Consider the following 12,737-nt stretch of genomic DNA (forward strand, 5'->3'; position numbering starts at 1 on the left):
CAGCCTTCCGAGTAGCTGGGATTTCAGGCATGTACTGCCACATCTGGATAATTTTTGTATTTTTTGTTTTTTTAAGTAGAGATGGGTTTTACTATGTTGGCCAGGATGGTCTTGATCTCCTGGCCTCCTGATCTGCCCACCTTGGCCTCCCAAAGTGCTGGGATTACAGGCATGAGCCACCACACCTGGCTACCTGGGCACATTTCCAAGCCACTCCCCTCCCCTGCAGCATTTTAGTTTCTGCTGGGCTGCTATTGTTACTTAATCCAGCACTTTTGGGCTCCTGCTAAGAGTGTGTTAGTGTGTCTTTGAGGGCAGGTTAAGGGGCAGGTCCTGGGGTCTGGACCAGAGAGCTTCCTGTAGATCTTTCTCTCTTGGCTTCCTGCCATTTCTTCTACAGGTGGCAGTGGTGGGAGCGAGAGTCAGGAGGAGGAAGAGCCTCAGGAGGGGAGCAGCAGTCCACAGCGGCCAGCAGTCTCAGCCCTGGTGGGGGCCAGTGAAATCGCTGAGGAAGCCCAGCCAGGACAGCGGGAGTTGCCACTGCAGCAGTCAGAACAGCAGTCCGAGCTGCAGCAGCAGCGTGAGCAGCTTCAACAGCCACAGCCACACCCAGAACTGCAGCAGCAGCAGCAAGATGGGCACCAGCAGCTGTCTCAACTACAGGAAAAACACCTATCCATGCACCATCAGGAACTGAAACCAGAACTGCAGCTAATGTACCAGCAGCAACAGCCACAGCCACAGCCAGTGCAAGAGCAGCAGCAGGAGCAGTTGCAGCTGCAGCAAGCACAGGAGCCACAGGTGTTGCAGCAGCAGGAACAGCTACAGCAGCAAGTGCAAGAGCAACAGCTGCTGCAGCAACAGCAGGAACAGCTATGGCAGCAAGTGCAAACGCAACAGCTGCTGCAGCAGCAGCAGCAGGAACAGTTACAACAGCAAGTGCAGCCACTGCTGCTGCAGCAGCAGGAACAGCTACGGCAGCAAGTGCAAGAGCAACAGCTGCTGCAGCAACAGCAGGAACAGTTACAACAGCAGCAGCTGCTACAGCAGCAGGAACAATTACAGCAGCAACAGTTCCAACAGCAGCAGGAACAGCTGAAGCAGCAGCAGCAACAGCAGCAGGAACAATTGCAACAGCAACAGCTGCAGCCTCCTCCCTTGGAGCCCGAGGAGGAGGAAGAGGTGGAGTTGGAGCTCATGCCGGTGGACCTGGGGTCAGAACAGGAGCTGGAGCAGCAGCGGCAGGAGCTGGAGCGGCAGCAGGAGCTGGAGCGGCAGCAGGAGCAGCGGCAGCTGCAGCTCAAATTGCAGGAGCAGCTGCAGCAGCTGGAGCAACAGCTGGAGCAGCAGCAGCAGCTGGAGCAGCAGCAGCTGGAGCAGCAGGAGGTGCAGCTGGAGCTGACCCCGGTGGAGCTGGGCGCCCAGCAGCAAGAGGTGCAGCTGGAGCTAACCCCGGTGCAGCCGGAGCTACAGCTTGAACTTGTGCCAGCCGCAGGAGGCGGCGGAGCGGCGGTCCCCGGGGCTCCAGCCGCGGTCGTGGTAGCCCCTCCGGGCTACGTGGTGCTGCAGGAGCTCATGGTGCTGCCCGCCGTGGCCGCGCCGGCAGTAGTGGCCATCCCAGGCCCAGCGGGCAGTGCAGCGCTGACCCCCGCGCGGCAGCGGCGGCGACGGCGCGCCCGAGACCGGCCGACCATCTGCGGGGAGTGTGGCAAGGGCTTCAGCCGCAGCACTGACCTGGTGCGCCACCAGGCCACGCACACGGGCGAGCGGCCACACCGTTGCGGTGAGTGCGGCAAGGGCTTCTCGCAGCACTCGAACCTGGTGACACACCAGCGCATCCACACCGGTGAGAAACCCTACGCCTGCTCCTACTGCGCCAAGCGCTTCAGCGAGAGCTCAGCACTCGTGCAGCACCAGCGCACGCACACGGGGGAACGACCCTACGCCTGCGGGGACTGCGGCAAACGCTTTAGCGTCTCCTCCAACCTGCTGCGCCACCGGCGCACGCACTCGGGCGAGCGGCCCTACGTGTGTGAGGACTGCGGCGAGCGCTTCCGACACAAGGTGCAGATCCGCCGCCACGAGCGCCAGCTGCACGGCGCGGGCCGCTCCCGGGGCCTTGGCCTGCTGCGCGCCTCACGGCCCGCGGCCCTCGGCGGCCCGGTCCGCGCGGACCAGGCCGCAGCGGCCACTGCGCCCCCAGACAAGGCGCTGTGAGGCCATGATCAGGGCTGCCTGGTCGGAAGGGGATCCCCCACCCGCCTCCACCTGAAAAGCTCCTCGACCCGGGTTCGTGGGCGCTGGAGGCATCCTGGAATATCCCTGGAATAAAAGGCTTCCATCCTCATCATCATTCCCGGATTCCCTGAGAAATACTAAGGTTCACAGATTGGCCGCCAGAAAAAGAAAAAAAGAACATCCGCCAAAAGAGAAGCAGACTGGGGCTGAAACAGCACGCGGGACACGTTTCTCTGCCCTTTGAGGGGCCTGCCAAAAATTTCCCCCCTGGGAAAACTGGACTTATTACAAAAGAGGAAAAACTCCCAGTGGCGAGACAGTGAATGACACTGGACGAAGACAGGACACCTACCAGGGAATCAAAGATGTGGTGAGACACACACGGAAAAGCTTCAATCCTGGTGAAAATGATCCCAAGGAGATACTCGGGGAGAAAGCAAACTTGTTTGCACTATGTAGAAACTGATCAAGTCATTGAATCGTCCTCGGGGGCATTTGCCTTGAAAATACTTTTTAAGATGAAAATTCATCAGGGTGGGTATAATTCTGATGAAAACGCCTGTGTTCATCAACACAGGGTCAGACTATTCACGGGGTCAATGTGCAAATCGAAGCCAGGAAGTCCTGCTCTGGGTGGAAGGTGGAACCTTCCCTCCAGGGAACCAGGGGCTCTGGCGGGCTTTGGAGGCAGGTTCTTGGCCTTTGCTGCCATGTCCCCCAGTCCCCCCAGTCCCCATTAATGTCCTCTTGAATAAGAGCCTGTGGCTGAAGCAGAGGGCATTCTGGGAGAGCTCTCCAAAGTCTGGAAGGAGGGTCCCCCAGAAGGAGCTCTGGGGTAGCCTCACTGTGGCCCCCGGACTCCACCAGCTTCGTGCTTCTCAGATGCCGCCCAGGGGTGGGCATGGGGAGACTGGGGCATATTTCTCCTGTGTCAGGCTATGGGGGTTTGGAGCGCTGCCTGAGCAGACCCTGCCCCGTGGCTGGGGCTGGGGGAAGAATGTCTGGGACAAGGATTGGGAGCAATGCTCTTTATCACGTTTACCAAATCGTCTGAGGCAGGGGCTGTGAGCAGCAGCAGTTGCTGGTGCCTTGTGGGAAGGTGGTGTGGGGAGGAGGCCACCTGCCACCTCTGCCTCCAGTCACTTCCTGCTCCACCTGACTCTTCACGTGTGGCTGCTTAATTCCTGCCCCTCTCTCCCCAGCTGCTTCTCCTTTACTAACACACCTGCTACATTTTACACATGTGTTGGTAAGTGAGAAACAGAAACAAAAAATAAAATACAGAAATACAATGTCCTTGTCTTGGTGTTTTCACCTCTGGATTTTGTGTCCTTCCATGGGGCTCCCCTTTCTTTTCTTTGTTTTTCTTTCCTTCCTTTCTTCCTTTTCTTCCCTTCCTTTCCCCTTTCACTCCTTTTCCTTTTCTTTCCCCTTCCGCCTTCCTTTCACTTCCTTCCTTTTCCTTTCTTTCTCTTTCTTTCTTCCTTTCCTTTCCCTTCCTCCCTCCCTCCCTCTCTCTCTCTCCTTCCCTTCCTTCCTCTCTTTCCTCTCTTTCCCTCTTTTCTTTCTCCCAGGCTGGTCTCAAACTCCTGAGCTCAAGTGATCCTCCCAACTCAGCCTCCCCAAGCACTGGGATTACAGGCATGAGCCACCGCACCTGGCTCATGCCTGTAATTTTTTCTTTTTCTTTTCTTTTCTTTTCTTTTTTTTTTTTTCTATATGGACAAGGTCTCACTCTTCCCCAGGCTGGTCTCAAACTCCCAGGCTCAAGCAGTCCTCTCACCTCAGCTTCCCAAACTGCAGGGAGTACAGGTGTGAGCCACTGTACCTGGCCAGGGGTTCATTTCTTTTTCTTTCTTTCTTTTTTGAGAGAGTCTCACTCTGCTGCCCAGGCTGGAGTGCGGTGGTTCTGCCACTGCAGCCTCAGCCTCCTGGGCTCAAGCAGTCCTGCCTCAGCCTCCTGAGTAGCTGGGTCTACAGGACCACACCTGGCTAATTACAAAAAAAATTGTTTTGTAGAGATGGGGAGGTCTCACATGTTGCCCTGGCTGGTCTTGAACTCCTGGAATCAGGCAGGCCTCCTGCCTCAGCCTCCCAAAGCACTGGGATTAGGGGCGTGAACCACCAAGCCCAGTCTCCCTTACAGGATTTTGCTGGGGGCTGCATCTCTACTTGACTTCCTCTCCTTCCTTGGCCCGCTTCTGTTACTCCAGCACCCCCTGGGAGCATGGCCTTAATGCATCACTCACTCATCGATCTGTGTTTCGAGTTCTGCCGCTCAGCAGCCTGCCCTGAGACCATGGTGTAGTTCTGGCCAGTGGAGTCTGGTAGCAACACTCCCCCATAAGGTAGCAACAGGAACCTGACTGTTTGTGGGGGGTGAGTGATGGTTACCTTTGGCTGCCTTTTTTTTTTGTTTTTTAGACAGGGTCTCACTCGGTTGCTCAGGCTGGAGTGCAGGTGCAATCATAGCTCACTGCAGCCTCCAACTCTTGGGCTCAAGGGATCCTCCCACCTCAGCCTCCTGAACGACTCAGGCTACAGGCACATACCACCATGCCTGGCTTATTTATTATTTTTTTTGTTGCCCAGCTGATCTTGAAGTCCTCGGCTCAAGTGATTCTCCCGCCTCAGCCTCCTAAAGTGCTGGGGTTACAGGTGCGAGCCACCGCCCCTGGCCTGATGCCCCTTTTTGACTTGGTGGGTGGAGTTTTAGATAAAACAAGTTCTGCCAATTACCTGCCTCCCCACAGGGCACCTGGTGGGCTGGAAACATGAGGAACATCAGACAAAGGAATCCAATCCCATTCCATCAAAAACTGAAAACAGGCTGGGTGCAGTGGCTCAAATTCCCAACACTTTGGGAGGCCAAGGTGGGAGGATCACCTGAGGTCAGGAGTTCAAGACCAGCCTGGCCAACGTGGTGAAACCCCATCTCTACTGAAAATACAAAAATTAGCTGGGCGTGGTGACAGGCACCTGTAGTCCCAGCTACTCGGGAGGCTGAGGCAAGAGAATCTCTTGAACCCGGCAGGCAGAGGTTGCAGTGAGCTGAGATCGCACCACTGCACTTCAGCCTGCATGACAGAGCAAGACTCCATCTCAAAAACAAACAAATCCCTGAAAACAGAGTATGCCCCCCACATCTCCCGCATGCAGGTCACCAGGACTTCTGCCAACTGGAGGCGGCTTAGGGAAAGAGGAGGTCCAGCAGCCTATGTCTGCGGCTGGAGCACCTGTGACCCTCCTGCTTACATGAGCAGGAGGAAGGAGGAGAGAGGTGACTGGCAGTCTGCCCCAGAGACACCACCTGCCTGGGCTTGTGCAGGAAACAGCAAGAACAAGAAAAGCAGATACCCATATGGACATAGCTGCTCGGCCCAGCCAGTGACTGACCTATTATGGGGAAGCTTTCTCTCCCCTGGAGGGCACTGGAGGGTGGGTGACAGATGTGGGTGGGGGAACCAGGAAGGCAGCCCCCCACTCCAGCCTCAGCTTAAGCTCCTGCACCAGGCTGCTGGCTGTCATGGCAAACAGGGCCTCCAGCACATGGCATCAGGCCTGGGGTAGGGCAAGGCTCCATGAAGTCCCATCCGTGAGGTGCAGCCTCAGAGTCACAAGCCAGGAATCGAGGGATGGTAGAACAAGGAGGTCCCTGGCCTGCATGGGGACAGGTGCAAAAGGTGGCCAGAGAAGGGGATGCAGTGGTTGTGGGGGCATCTGTCCTGAGCAAGAGCCTGAGGTGGAAGCTGGGGGCAAATCCAGGGGTCTTCAGTGGTCCTGTGGTTGCAACTTCTCGCTCATGTAGGGGGTCCGTGGTGGCCATGAAAGGCATCAGGCAGGGGGGGAGGTTATGACTTGCCAAGGTGGATGGGGGTGTGGCATGGGGTCTGGATGGACAGCAGGAAGCCATCTAAAGGCTGTTTAAGGGAACCAAGTAGGAGGTGACAAGACTTCAAGGTGACAGAGTTAAGCTGTGGAAACTGGAATTGTGTTGTTTTTAGGTGAGACAGGGTCTTGCTCTCTATTGCCCAGGCTGGAATGCAGTGGTGCAGTGATAGCCACTGCAGCCTTAAACTTGGGCTCATTCCTGTCTCCGCCTCCTGAGTAGCTGGGACTAGAGGCTCTCATCACCATGCCCAGATAATTTTTAATTTTTTTGTAGAGGTGAGGTCTTGCTATGTTGCCCAGGCTGGTCTCAAACTCCTGGGCTCAATCAATCCTCCCACCTGAGCACACCCCTACCCCACCCACCAAAGTGCTGGGATTACAGGCATGAGGCACTGCCCAATAATTCCCTATAAATGGGAATTACTGTTCAGCAGGAAACTGATCCCTTTGGGAACATCAGCATGGGGAGAATGTGGCTTGGTTCTGTGGTCCTTGACACAACTGTGAAAGACCAGGATACCACCTGCCCATTGCCCTTCCAGAAGAAGCCTGTCCTCCCTGTCCCAGTTCGTAGTCCACCACAATCTCCCGTCCTGGCAGCTGCAAGGCCTGCTGGGAGTGACTGTCCACTAGGGGCTGTCAGGGCAGAAAGGAGGAGCAGATTCCTCCCTCCTGGCACCCACAAACGTGTGTCCACCAGGCAGGGCTAGATCAAGTCCATGTTTTCAAAATGGAATGAGAAGGAGCAGGTGGCAGTGGGGTCTCAGGTGCTGATGGAGAAGCATGCAGGGCTGGAAACACGGTCTTTCTCTTTCCTTGTTGGGACTTCAGCCTCTTCTCCACTCAGCCTTGACCTTTGAGCATCTGTGCCCGTCTCTGCATTGCCCAGCTATAGCAAGAATCCTGTCAAGTCAGTTTAACCAGAATCCCCACCCTTGATATTGGATCAAATCCCTCCTCTCCCACCACCTGCCAGGTGCCCTCTGATCACTTTTGCCTGCCTTCAGCCAGGATCCTGGCAGTCAGTTCAACCAGAACCCCTCACCCCTTGGTATTTTTCCACCCAGCCACCCACTTCCCCACCCCACTCCAACCTGCTCCAGGGTTGGAAGTCTCCACTTGTCCTGCTGTATTCAGAATTGAGCCCAGTTCTATACTGAGGTCTCTTTACCCTATTGCAACAGTTCCTGAATAAAATCTGTTTTTACCATTTTAACTACTGTTCAGCTCTGGTTTCTGGTATTCTTTTTTCCCTGTTTTTTTTTTTTTTTTTTTTTTTTTTTTGGAGGGGACTACAGGAACGCACCACACCTGGCTAATTTTTTTCTACTTTTTGTAGAGACAGGGTCTCACTGTGTTGCTCAGGCTGTTCTCGAACTCCTGGGCTCAAGCAATCCTCCCACCTTGGCTTCTGAAAGTGCTGGGAGTATAGGCATAATATGGTCTGGATGTGTGTCCCCACCCAAATCGCATGTTCAGTTGCTATTTATTTTTTTTGAGATGGGAGTCTCACTCTGTCACCCAGGCTGGAGTGCAATGGTGCAATCTCAGCTCACTGGAACCTCCACTTCCTGGGTTCAAGAGATTCTCCTGCCTCAGCCTCCCAAGCAGCTGGGATTACAGGCACCTGCCACTGTGCCTGGCTAATTTTTGTATTTTTAGTAGAGACAGGGTTTCACCAGGTTAGCTAGGCTGGACTCGAACTTCTGACCTCAGGTGATCCACCTGCCTCGGCCTCCTAAAATGCTGGCATTACAGGTGTGAGCCACCTCGCCCAGCTTCTCATGCTCAATTGTAATCCCCAGTGTTGGAGGTGGGGCCTGGTGGGAGATGATTGGATCTTGGGGGCGGTTTCTCATTGTTTAACATCATCCCCCTTGGAGCTGTCATCATGAGAGTGAGTTCCTGTGAGAACTAGTTGTTTTCAAGTGTGTGGCACCCCTCCCCTCTCTCTCATTCCTCCTGCTGCAGCCATGTGAAGTGCTGGCTCCTCCTTCATCTTCCACCATGATTATAAGTTTCCTCGCACCACTGCACTCTAGCCATGCTCCCTGTACAGCCTGCAGAAACACGAGCCAGTTAAACCTCTTTTCTTTGCAAATTACCTAGTCTCTGGCAGTTTTTGATAGCAATAGGAGAAGTGACTAACACGAGGCATGAGCCACCATTCCCAGCCTCGGGTATCGTTTCTTTTTTTGTTAGGAGTCTCGTTCTGCCACCAGGCTGGAGTGCAGTGGCTCGATCTCAGCTTATTGCAACTGCCCAGGTTCAAGCAATTCTCGTGCCTCAGCCACCCCAGTAGCTGGGATTACAGGCGTGCACCACCATGCCCAGCAAATTTTTGTATTTTTAGTAGACGGGGTTTCACCATGTTAGCCAGGATGCTCTCTATCTCCTGACCTTGTGATCCACCTGCCTCGGCCTCCCAAAGTGCTGGGATTATAGGCGTGAGCCACCGTGCCCAGCCTGGGGTATGGTTTTAATAGCAGCACTACTGCCTTCAGCCTACTGCAGGCACACAGAGGCTCAGTGGGGGCATACCTCAGCATCCCCCTGCATGAGGCTCCCTGCCAGCCCCTGATGTGAGAGCTTAGGAGGAGCCCAGGAGGGCTTCCTGTAGGAAGAGATGGCTGAGCAAGTCCTGAGAGCTGAGTGAAGGGGGGCTCTGCCCAGCCAAGGTTCCAGTACCTGCAGGTGGGTCCATGCAGATGTGGGGCATGCCCAAAGTCCATGTGCTTGAACAGATATGCCCTCAGCCTCACAGAATTCCAAAGCCCGAGATGCCTGGAACCTTTCCACATCCCCTGTGTCCCTGCCGATGAGTCACAAGAAGGCTGAAGCATCGAGCAAGCTTCACACCAATCACTGGGTGGGTGGGCACCCTCCTCACTGCCATCATCCACTGTGGAGGATGGGGCAGGAGCCAGGCAGATTACACCCCAGGAACTGTTTCGTGAGTATCCTTGGATATTCCCCCAGCCCCAACCCCACCAACTGCTCATAGATATATGAGGGACACAGAAATTGTATTAGTGTAAAAAGGGTTGATTTACTTTTTGCAATCTATTAGATTTCTTACTTTTTTGTTTTAAACAGAGGTGATCATGTTAAAATATTTTATTGATTTATTTATGGAGATGGAGTCTCGCTTTGTTGCCCAGACTGGAGTGCAGGGGCGCATTCTCGGCTCATTGCAACCTCCACCTCCTGGGTTCAGGCGACTCTCCCACCTCTCAGCCTCCCGAGTGGCTGGGATTACAGGTACCCACCAACATGCCCGGCTAATTTTTGTATATATAGATATATTTTTAGTAGAGATGGGGTTTCACCATGTTGGCCAGGCTGGTCTTGAATTCCTGACCTCTGGTGATCCACCTGCTTCAGTCTCCCCAAGTGCTGGGATTACAGGCGTGAGCCACCACACCCGGCCTTATTTATTTTTGCGATGGACTCTCTCTCTGTCATCCAGGCTGGAGTGTAATAGCACAATCTGGGCTCACTGCAACCTCTACCTCCCGGGTTCAAGCGATTCTCCTGCCTCAGCCTCTTAAATAGCTGGGATTACAGGCACGTGCCACAATGCCCAGCTAGTTTTTGTATTGTTAGTAGAGATGGGGTTTCACGTTTCACCATGTTAGCTAGACCAGTCTCAAACTCCTGACGTCAGCTGATCCACCCACCTCAGCCTCCCAAAGTGCCGGGATTACAGGCATGAGCCACTGCACCCGGCTATTTTATTTTTGGAGACAGAGTCTTCCTCTGTCACCCAGGCTGGAGTGGTGTGATCATAGCTCACTGCAGCCTCAACCTCTTGGGCTCAAGCAATCCTCCCACCTCAGCCTCCCAAGTAGCCGTCATGCACCGCCACACCCAACTAATTTTTAAATTTTTAGTAGAGTCAGGGTTTCACTATATTGCCCAGGTTGGTCTTGAACTCCTAGGCTCAAGCCATCCTCCTGCTTCGGCCTCCCAAAGTGCTGGGATTACAGATGTGAGCCACTGCACCTAGCTAACTTTAAAAAATTTTGTGTAGAAACAGGGTCTTGTTTTGTTGCCAGGCTACTCTGAAACTCCTGGCCTTAAACTATCCTCCTGCCTCAGCCTCCCACAGTGCTGGGACTACAGGCATGTGCTAACCCTGGCCTGCTTTTTAATTACTTTCTTCTTCAAATGAATTTGGGGAAATCTATCAAGACCAAGTACAGTAGTGAGTGACAGGAAGGTCCAACTAAACTACAGTTTATGAAAACCAACTGTCCTCAGGTCAGAGGCATCCTGAGGCAGGTGGCTCAGGGCTGGTCCAGCATCTCCCCAAGGCCAAGGACACCTAAGTCCCACCAGCTTCCTTCCTCCTCTCCGTCTCCTCAGTCCCTCAGCAGTGCTGTTGGAGCAAGAAGCAAAAATCACTGGTGGGGCCGGGCAAGATGGCTCACGCCTATAATCCCAGCACATTGGGAGGCTGAGGTGGGAGGATCACTTGAGCCCAGGAATTTGAGACCAGCCTGGGAACGTAGGGACACACCATCTCTACAAATATTAATAATTAACAAATTAGCCAGGCATGGTGGCACGTGCCTGTAGTACCAGCTACTCAGGGGGCTGAGGCAGGAGGATCACATGAGCCTAGGAGGTCAAGGCTGCAGTAGAGCTATGATCACATGACTGTACTCCAGCCTGGGTGACAGAGGGAAGAGAAAAGACAGGAAGGGAAGGGGGGTAAAAGGAATGGAGGGGAAGGGGAGGGAAGGGAAGGGAAAGGAAGGAAAGGGAAGGAGAGAGGAAAGGAAAGGAAAAAGGGAAGGAAAGGGAAAGAAAAGCAAAGAAAGGGAAGGGAAGGGAGGGAGAAGAAAAAGAAAGAGAAAGGAAGGAAGAAGGGAGGGAAGGAGGGAGTAAGGAGGGAGAGACAGAAGGAAGGAAAAAAGAAAGGAAAAGAAATTATCTGTGGACGAGGTAGAGGAATAAACTGAGGAGTCTTGGATTAAGTATCAGGTCAGGACAAGAGGAGATCCAAGGAGATGCTGGGGTGACTTGAGATCCCTGCCTCACAGGGTGGAGGGTTCTAAGGCTGGGATGGAGCTGTTGACTCTCTGTTATACACCCTCCTCCTCCCCTGGGGTCCCTTGCCCTCCACATTATAGGTGGATTTGGGCCATGGGCAGCACTGGCAGGTGACAGGGTGCGGAAGGGCAAGGTTGGGGAACTCTCTTGCCCCACGCTGTCCCTCCACAATCACAGTGCCCACCAGGTGAACCCCTCTTTATACCTCCACCTCCCCCCAGGCCCTTTCCTGTTCCTGCAGGGCTACGGGTGGCAAAGGCCTGGTGCCTTCACATTCCAGCTGCTTCAATTTACCTGGTGCATTAGTCCGTTTTCAAGCTGCTATAAAGAACCATCCAAGACTGGGAAATTTACAAAGGAGAGGTTTAACTAACTCACATGGCTGGGTGCAGTGGCTCATGACTAATCCCAGCATTTTGGTAGGCCAAGGCAGGTGGATCACGAGATCAGGAGTTCGAGACCAGCCTGACCAACATGGTGAAACCCCGTCTCTACTAAAAATACAAAAATTAGCTGGGTGTGGTGGCGGGCACCTATAATCCCAGTTACTGGGGAGACCGAGGCAGGAGAACTGCTTGAACTTGGGAGGTGGAGGTTGCAGTGAGCTGAGATGGTGCCACTGCACTCCAGCCTGGGTGACAGAGCCAGACACTGTCTAAAAACAACCCCCACCAGGCAAAAAACTAACTCATAGTTCCACATGGCTGGGGAGGCCTCAGGAAACTTACAATCATGGCAAAAAGGGAAGCAAACGCTTCCTTCTTTACATGATAGCAGGAGGGAGAAGTGTGGAGCAAAGGGGAAAAAACCCTTATGAAACCATCAGATCTCATGGTAACTCACTCACTACCATGAGAACAGCATGAGGGGAACAGCCCCCATGATTTAATTACCTCCCACCAGGTCCCTTCCATGAAACGTGAGAATCAGAACTAAAATCCAAGATGAGATTTGGGTTAAGGACACAGCCAAACCATGACACTGCTTTTGGTTAATTGTCCTCTAGTCAGAGCCTTTCCTGGGAAGCGCCTGGGGGCAAATGCGTCTTCCTGCGGAACCAGACAGATCAGGTAGGGTGAGGAAGGGTCTAATCTAGGGATTGAGGATTCAAAAACTTAGATACCCACAGGACAGTCAGGCAGTGTCATTCAGACACGGGCCTGGAGGAAGGGGACAGGGAGTGGTGGGCACTGAGGGCTATGGCCATGCCCAGTCCCACCCACAGTGGCTGCTTACTCCTCAGGCTGTACTGGCTGGTGCGCTGCAAACCAGGGGCCATGTGTTGCCAGAACTTCTGATTTTTCAAATTTTACTCATTATTAGAGATGGGGTTTCACTCTGTTGCCCAGGCTGGAGTGCAGTGGTACAATCATAGCTCACTGCGGCCTTGACCTCCTGGGCTCAAGCGATCCTCCGGCCTTATTTTCCCAAAGTGCTGGGATTACAGGTGTGACCCACCTTGGCCCCCCAGAGTGCTGAATTTATAGGTATGAGACCATGCATTAGGGCATAGTTTTTCTTTTTCTTTTTTCTTTTCTTTTTTTTTTTTT

General features: G+C 53.7%; 1 protein-coding gene across 3 annotated transcripts in view; it reads left to right on the plus strand.

Annotated features, from left to right (window-relative positions):
- Positions 1 to 3,530, plus strand: part of ZNF853 (zinc finger protein 853) — a 9,758-nt gene extending 6,228 nt beyond the window's left edge. For 2 of the 3 annotated variants that reach the window (XM_037740354.1, XM_017533807.2), the window contains exon 3: positions 401 to 3,530. In XM_037740354.1, the coding sequence (XP_037596282.1) occupies positions 401 to 2,217 (1,817 nt within the window). In that variant the 3' untranslated portion in view covers positions 2,218 to 3,530. The remainder of the gene's footprint in view (positions 1 to 400) is intronic. The other variant, XM_037740355.1, reaches the window with a different exon arrangement.
- Positions 3,531 to 12,737: the final 9,207 nt, after the last annotated feature.

The sequence above is a fragment of the Cebus imitator genome, unplaced genomic scaffold (assembly GCF_001604975.1).
Source record: "Cebus imitator isolate Cc_AM_T3 unplaced genomic scaffold, Cebus_imitator-1.0 Scaffold82, whole genome shotgun sequence".
Lineage (NCBI taxonomy): Eukaryota > Metazoa > Chordata > Mammalia > Primates > Cebidae > Cebus > Cebus imitator.